Genomic DNA, 7,535 nt, shown 5'->3' on the forward strand with positions numbered 1-7,535 from the left:
GTTGAAATTTCATAATTAAAGGTGCCTGATTAAAACAAAGATTCCAAACCTATCGGTTATAGATTTCCCCTGAAATATATTATAGCACTAATCAACAACAAAAAATAATACACAATTATTTTTGTTAATTACACTGACGTGTCCAGCTTTTTAAAAAAAATAAAACAAAAAAACCAATGTGGTTAACGTATTTATAATGTGCCGGATTGTCTCATAATGTGTTTATTATAACAGACACATGTGGAATATTTGGTTATTTTATGTATATATATTTTAAGACGCTTCTCTAAATAACCATGCTATAACCTTTAAAAAGTGGACTTTTAGTCTTACAACTTGGACACAATACATATTTGCAGGTGGCATGAATAAGGAATAAATCGAAAAAAGTTAAATGCAGGAGATTTTTTTTTATTATGTTCAATTCTTTCTAAAGGTGAAATACAAAATGTTTTTTTTTTTGTTTCGTAGACATCACAGGAAGAGATTTTTTTTGTCGCTCTAGTTGCTTTTTCCTTTTAACTTTCAGGTGTAGCTAAGCCTAATTACCTAGTTTAACAAGTTATGTATACTTAATCCTATTGTACGTAGTTGCTTAAATGATACATTATTCCAAACATATGCATTTTAATCAGCTTGGTCACACTTACAAGAACACGAGTTAATAAGGCAATCAATCAAAATCTACCAGGGATACTCTGCACAACCTGAGAAAAGGAGCTCTCATGGTCGTTAGTTTCCTCGTAAAATAATCAGACAATTACAAGTTGCAATCAAGAAGTAAAACTATGCATGACCTAAATATTTATGGCAATTTACTAACTGTATTAGTACAACGTGTTTATGCATAATAAAAATATTCAAAAATACTTATCTTGACGGGTGTTTGACAAGTTAATACCAAGAGCCATGTCACTAGAGGCAAATGTTTAATTCTGTTTTAAATAGAAATATTAAAATTATCTATCTATCTATCTATCTATCTATCTATCTATCTATCTATCTATCTTCCAGAAAGCTTCAATTTGTACAAAACTAGATCAATTACCCAGAAAATACAGCCAATTAAAGACTGCTGATTGGAAAGGAGAATGGATCATCGATCTTTTACATTCCAATATCTCTTCAAGACATCTAATTTTGGTTTCCCTATTAAATGTTAACGCCAAGAAAATATGGCTTGCATTACGGGAGCCGTGGGACCATTTAGCTGTCACAAACAATTTCTAGGTTATGATCAAAAGGCAGTGCTTTAGAAAATCATTTTCCAAGCAGTATGCTGCATTTCATGATAGTCAGAAGCAATATTTACTTTGAGATTTACTTCAAGAAACTCTCAATTTCAAAATGTTTGAAAAGGTTGATACTAATTACAAGATACAAATATTGCGAACGACAACATTACTTTTGGTGTATGAAGAATTTTAGCAATTACATTTTCTCTATGATATGTGCCAAACAATATCCTTTAAATTTATGTTATCTGCGTGTGCCATTCTAAAAACAAAAGTCAAAAAGGCGAGTGTACTATTTTAAAAAGTATACAAAATATTTGAATTATTGTAATTTGGTCTTTGCGATATTGTGCAAGGTTGTCTTGTTAATCTGTGCTGAATGTCATTGTGCACCTTACCACCGGGCAGTAAGAAATGTGTGCTAAGACTGGCATGAAAATACAGGAAAATAATAATATGAAATTGAATCATTTGTGAAACATAAACCCCTTAACACATGCAGTCGAGTCATTAATTTATGTTATTTATTGCAAAAATGATAACAGATTGAACAATCCTATGACAATTATTATAATTTCAATAAACATTTTTTATGACGAAACTCACAAACCCGGGTATCTACTCAACCCCACCCTCCCCCACCCGCTCAGAACACGCACACACACTCATCACAGCCAAGTCAGTTTTCATAAAGTTTATATTTCCACAGTGCAAAATGTTCGTAAGGAAGAAATTTGAAATGAAGAGAAAATGGATGTTGGAAAGAAAATGATTATTGGCGTGAAATATACTTCAACATTGTTGTAAATTATTACACCTAATATTCGATGCAATAAATCTAAACGAAAATATATTCAAATGAGGCAAAGGCCGAACATCATACTTGTGTGGATGGCAGGGTGTAGAAAAAGACAGGTAGAATAGTCCTCCTACTAATTTGCAGAAGTGTGATTGTCCAATAGAGTCGTGGACACCGTAGTGGCGCTCCTAGTCACCTAATCCTTTCCCTCGGCGGCTTGTTAACGCTTGGCAGAAAGTCTCTGTGCTCACAGTATTATCATTAATTCAACATTCAAAATTCCTCCTTACATATATATGAATTGCCATTTTTTATCAGCATCTGCACAAATCAGCTTTCTTTTTCTAGATGCCGACTTTAAGGGAGCAAACTAATTATAATCCAGAGACAGCACGCATACTACTGTGCTGTAGCACTAGTAAACCTTTAATAAAGATGGCACCCTCCCCCCAAATCCCCAATCAGTAATATTTCACACGGAAAAATTATAAAGCTTCAACCATATGTTCATATTTTTTTTAAAAATATACCATCCACCCTGAAAATAAAAATTTAAAATGTTGTATTTGCAATTCTGCCTGATGCTGATATATTTTTATGTCAACCTTTATTTATTCATTCATATATATATATATATATATATATATATATATATATATATATATATATATATATATATATAGTTTCACAGCAATAGATAACATTTGGATACATTATAGCTTTATTATTCCACACATGATAATGCTGTATGCATGGCAACATTACTGTCTGCTTGGCTAGTTAAACGGATACAAGGAGAAATTGCTTCTAAGATATTCCTTCTTGCGGGTGCAACACAGTATACAAGCCTGAGAATAATGTTTGCTTTAATATTTTTTCTTAATACATTCCTCCGGGCAGAGATCTCATTTGTTTATATGTCTGTTTGGTAAAGGTTCCACTTTGACATACGCCCATGTCTCGTTATTTTAAATTAATATAAAGGCTTCACTCGTTTGAATTCCTTTCGGTCTTGAGGATACCAGGATTTATCTGGTTAAAGGTACTTCCTCTCTCTGATCCAAAGAAACCGCTGAGGCTTTACTTAACACGGACGGTGTAAAGGTTAGAAAGCTCTCTGTCCTGCTGGTGGACGAACAGGTGAATTCTGATCCTGATGACCTCTGGGACAAGCCATTAGGTTGGGTAGCATGACATGCCAGGCATGAACAGGCGCTCCCCCCTGCTCCGCTAAGTCCGTGGGATGCTGACGGGTATAGAGAGGGGTGCCTGAACGCGCACAGCAGTTCAGGCCTTGGATAAGGGTGGGACAGCACCCTAAAGGTATCCAGAGGTCTCAGAGGGGCGCTGAATGGAGCGGGTGAGGCCGAGTTGGCTGCCACACCCATGTGTGAATAATAAGGAAGGGGCAGGTGGGATGGAAACGGGTAGGGCAGGTTGCCAGTTGCTGCTGCGTGGCTCATCATGTAAGTGTAAAATGCTGGATCCGCCGGGTGAGGCCAGGTCATAGCAAGTCTCTGCCGCTTGTCCTTCATTCTGCGGTTCTGAAACCAGACCTGTGTATAAAAGAATAAAACATAAATAAATTAAAAAAAAAAACACAAATATGTATGTATGTGTGTGATGTGTGGGGAAGTGTACATGCACAGACAACAGAAATCTTGTAAAATAACATTTACAAATTTTTCCTTCCTCTTACTTTCTACGTTGTACTATTCAGCTTGCCATTTTTGTAAAGATTTGATTTTGAATATCCGTTCATATATTAATGTTTTCTCACAATACATTATGTAGCTGTCCGTGTCTTAATGTCTTCTCGTCTACTTTAGAAAAACCTAAATATTTTAAACTGCACATTCTACCCTTCAAAATTGACCTGAGAGAGTTATAAATCTGCTTCATCGCTGAACATTTACCTTTAAAAATAAAACTGTTAATTCGTCTGTGAGGATCACTATACTGTTTTAAATGATGTTGATCTGTATGCATCGCATTAACGAAAAGCATTAAGGTTAATATTAAGCTCACAACAGTAATTGCAAAAATACGTATGCCAAATGAAGCACGACATTAGACATTAACAGATAGTTTTTTGTCTCTCTTTTTTCGAATTATGAACAGAAATTATTTCTTCATTTATTTTTTTTTCAAGAAACTTTCTTTTAAAGAAACTATTGCCGGAGCAGTAATTGACTAACTGAAAAAGATGCTACCCGTTGTACCTTAATGGTGGTCTCTGGCAGATTTAAGGCAGCAGCTAGCTCACATCTCCTTGGTCTGGAAACATAATTTTCTCGATAGAATTCCTTTTCAAGCCGAGCAATTTGCTCCCGAGTAAATGCAGTCCTATATCGTCGCATCTGATCAGCCCCACAAGACACAGCACTCTGAGAGCCGCTCATCTTTCCTGCATCAGCACCATTGCCGTGAGTACTGCTGATGGAGTCACCCGTCTGCCCTGAAACTGAACACAGAAACATGAGCATCTTAATTTCTTAAACGGCAAACAGTATCCCCTTTCTGCAAGCCTTAGTGTACAAGTAAACTGTTGTTGGCCAGGTTTATTAACATATAAAAACTGTCATTTCAAAATTTCTGATTAAATTACAATAGAACTTATTTTTCTGCTGTGCACATATTTTATAAACGCAGCCTTTCTAAATATATATATATATATATATATATATATATATATATATATATATATATATATATATATATATATATATATATATATATATATATATTCTGTACTGTCTGATTTTTTAAAAACCTTTTTGATTAACGTGGCTCACAAACAGCATCAGTTGTTCAAAAGTTGTTTTTTTTTTGCAAATTATGTAGATACATTGTCACACATTTTCACGCATATACACTATGAATAATTATACATTTAGATTGTTGTTAGATTCATTGTTCTGAGATGATGTTTCACTTGTTCTTTTGTATGTCTGATCAAAATAACGTTGAATTTACCTATCTAAGGAATACGCTAATAACCGGCTTTTTTCGGGTTTCAAGACCATAATGTGTTTCATTTAACTCATAAAACAGTCCTGGTGACAGTAGGATGCCATTATTTCCTTTCAAATGTAACTGATCTTATTGCCTCTGTGACTATAGAGCCACTACTTCCGAAGTGGCGCCGAGAAGACGCTTCAAAAAGTGTCAAGGTAATTGGGAGTACTGGTTAAGGTGTTAACAACATTTACTTTGCCCCTAAAGACTCTGGAGTCAGTAATCATTTAATTGTCGTTTGCAATGCTTGTCGCATATTTTACAATCGAAAGTCATTGAAAAAAATACTTATATTAAAAACATTAATAGGTATATCGAATATAACTTGCAATGAACGACTGCTTGAACAGGTCATTGAAAAAAAAGAACACTAATTTGCGATCCCTTTGTAAAACCGCATTTTATCAATGAATACAATGTACAAATATTTCATTTAAATGGATATGTAATTTTTATCAGAAACACCCTCTGTCGTATACAACTGCTATGTCTTAAAACCTCGAGCTGTAACATCCTGCTTAGATATTTTCAAAAGCAATTGTCACTTTAATCGCAGTATAATGAATTACGCTCATAGCCGAGTACTAGCAACAGCAAAACAGCAGTCGTACTAATAACACACACAACCTTTAAATTATGTTTTACCTTTGCTGCTGGCATAGTCCATATTTCCCGTTGTGCAGTCTGTGGTGCAGCTGACATCTATTTCTTCATAAAAATCCGATTCCGTGTCTGAACTGCTGTGATGCCCTGTGTTAGAAAGTAAGTCTGTCTGAGATTTAGCCGGAGGAGAGAGCTCCCCACCCGGCCTGATATCAGTGCGGGCACGGCTCCTGACGTCCTCCGCCTCCTCCTCCTCCCCGGCTCCTCTTTCTCGGGATAACGGCAGGGACCTGGGGCTTAAACAGTTCCTGTGGACCATCTTTTCCTGTGGCTCTTGAAGTGGGCTTCCAACTGCTTCTGACAAATTGGGCCCTATCTTGCCAACTAGCGTGCCAAGTTGACCTCCCTCCATGAACATTACCATTTCTTTCCTGTTTTCCATTATGGATGTAGTACGAGCGCCAAATATAAAAGAAAACAAGCTTTAAAAAAGGAACACACACACACGCGCGCGCGGAGGCTGTAGATGGGGGATGTGCTGACCCTATGATGTGAACACTCCAGTGTGCAGCGCCGGTTCTGGGAGGGATCACCATTGCCCTTCTCTTTCTAAGCTGTCATTCTTAATGGTGCGCTCGTCATTACAGTACTGCTGGTGACGCCACTCATTGATTTCAAGTGGATAAACAGAAACAGCTACTACAGAGAAGATGAAAGGGACTTTGAGCTAATAGCTATTGAAAAACGCACCAGGTATATAGTGGCTCGGGAAATTGATGCTTAGAGGTATTGTATAAACAAGTGTAGGGAAATTAAAATATCCGTAAGAAGAGTGACTGGAGAGTACCTGATGGTTCAGCGTGCATAGAGATAGCTAAAGGTGTCTTATTTAAAAGGAAAGGCCAAAATTAGATTGGAGTTTAAGGTCGAAAATTAGCATGGTGGTATCCACCTGTTAAAAAAAAAAAACCACACGCACATGGTAACAACTGTGATTAAAGAATATGACAGTTTAATAATATTGACGTGTTTTTAAAAATTGCGGGCACATTCATTTTGTTTCCGTGTTTAATGTCGTCTGATTAATGCTATTGTTTAATTTTTAATTTAACGAGAATCAGTTAACCAGACAATCACTCAAACAATCATCGACTTTATAAGTATACCTCCTCGTCAAACAAAATCCATCGATTTATGCTGAAAATGTGCTTAGTTAAAACTGTCAGGTATAATTAATCGAACAGCACCAGGACACCGACTCCATATCCTATAATAATATGCAGGTATCTGATGTTTAAAAAACGGACTAGAGCAGGAAGAACACTTGCTTTAAAATATACCGCCTTCATATCTGAGTGTAAAATGAGAACAAGACAATCTTTAAATGCTTGCTTTTTATATAATTTTTTAACTCTTAAATTTTGAATAAATTAATATTTAAGAATCGATTAACAATAGATTATTATTGATTTTGCATCGTAAAATGTATTTCAAAAATGAAATATCTGTTTATTTAGTTACAATTTAAATATACTGATTATCTGGGCAAACTTCTATTTGATTTATTACTGAATGATAACCAGCTAATACAAACATATTTCTCTGACCTAATATTTTAAGTACTAAGTTCCATTTATTTAATGCGTCTCATTTTTACGCGTAATATAACCTATGTTAAAAGAGTATTCTTCACAAAGACACGCACCACCAAAAACTCAAGAATTTTACAATATGCTTTAACGGTTATGTGAGCTTGTCGTCTGTATCTAACACAGAGGCAGGTGTACAGGTACAGCCGATATCAGTTATTTAACTCAATGGAACGCACGTTATATTAGTTTCCTTGAGTTCACATAGAATGACATTTTTTAATGTTAGAA

General features: G+C 35.5%; 1 protein-coding gene across 1 annotated transcript; it reads right to left on the reverse strand.

Annotated features, from left to right (window-relative positions):
* Positions 1–2,767: 2,767 nt before the first annotated feature.
* evx1 (even-skipped homeobox 1) lies at positions 2,768–6,403 on the reverse strand. The gene is made up of 3 exons (XM_028817866.2): positions 5,698–6,403; positions 4,257–4,498; positions 2,768–3,590 (listed from the first exon to the last, which is right to left on the reverse strand). Exons 1-3 carry the CDS (start codon positions 6,095–6,097, stop codon positions 3,063–3,065), a joined length of 1,170 nt encoding a protein of 389 aa, XP_028673699.1. The 5' UTR covers positions 6,098–6,403; the 3' UTR covers positions 2,768–3,062.
* Positions 6,404–7,535: the final 1,132 nt, after the last annotated feature.

Source organism: Erpetoichthys calabaricus, chromosome 13 (genome assembly GCF_900747795.2).
Source record: "Erpetoichthys calabaricus chromosome 13, fErpCal1.3, whole genome shotgun sequence".
NCBI classification, from domain to species: Eukaryota; Metazoa; Chordata; class Cladistia; order Polypteriformes; family Polypteridae; genus Erpetoichthys; species Erpetoichthys calabaricus.

What these genes read in the sequence shown, in the direction of transcription:
- evx1 (XM_028817866.2), bottom strand. Translation starts at nt 6,097, where the DNA reads ATGGAAAACAGGAAAGAAATGGTAATGTTCATGGAGGGAGGTCAACTT. An exon ending in GGACTATGCCAGCAGCAAAG is followed by an intron (nt 4,499 to 5,697) that starts GTAAAACATAAT and finishes TTCTGTGTTCAG; the next exon opens with TTTCAGGGCAGACGGGTGAC. An exon ending in TGCCAGAGACCACCATTAAG is followed by an intron (nt 3,591 to 4,256) that starts GTACAACGGGTA and finishes TTTTATACACAG; the next exon opens with GTCTGGTTTCAGAACCGCAG.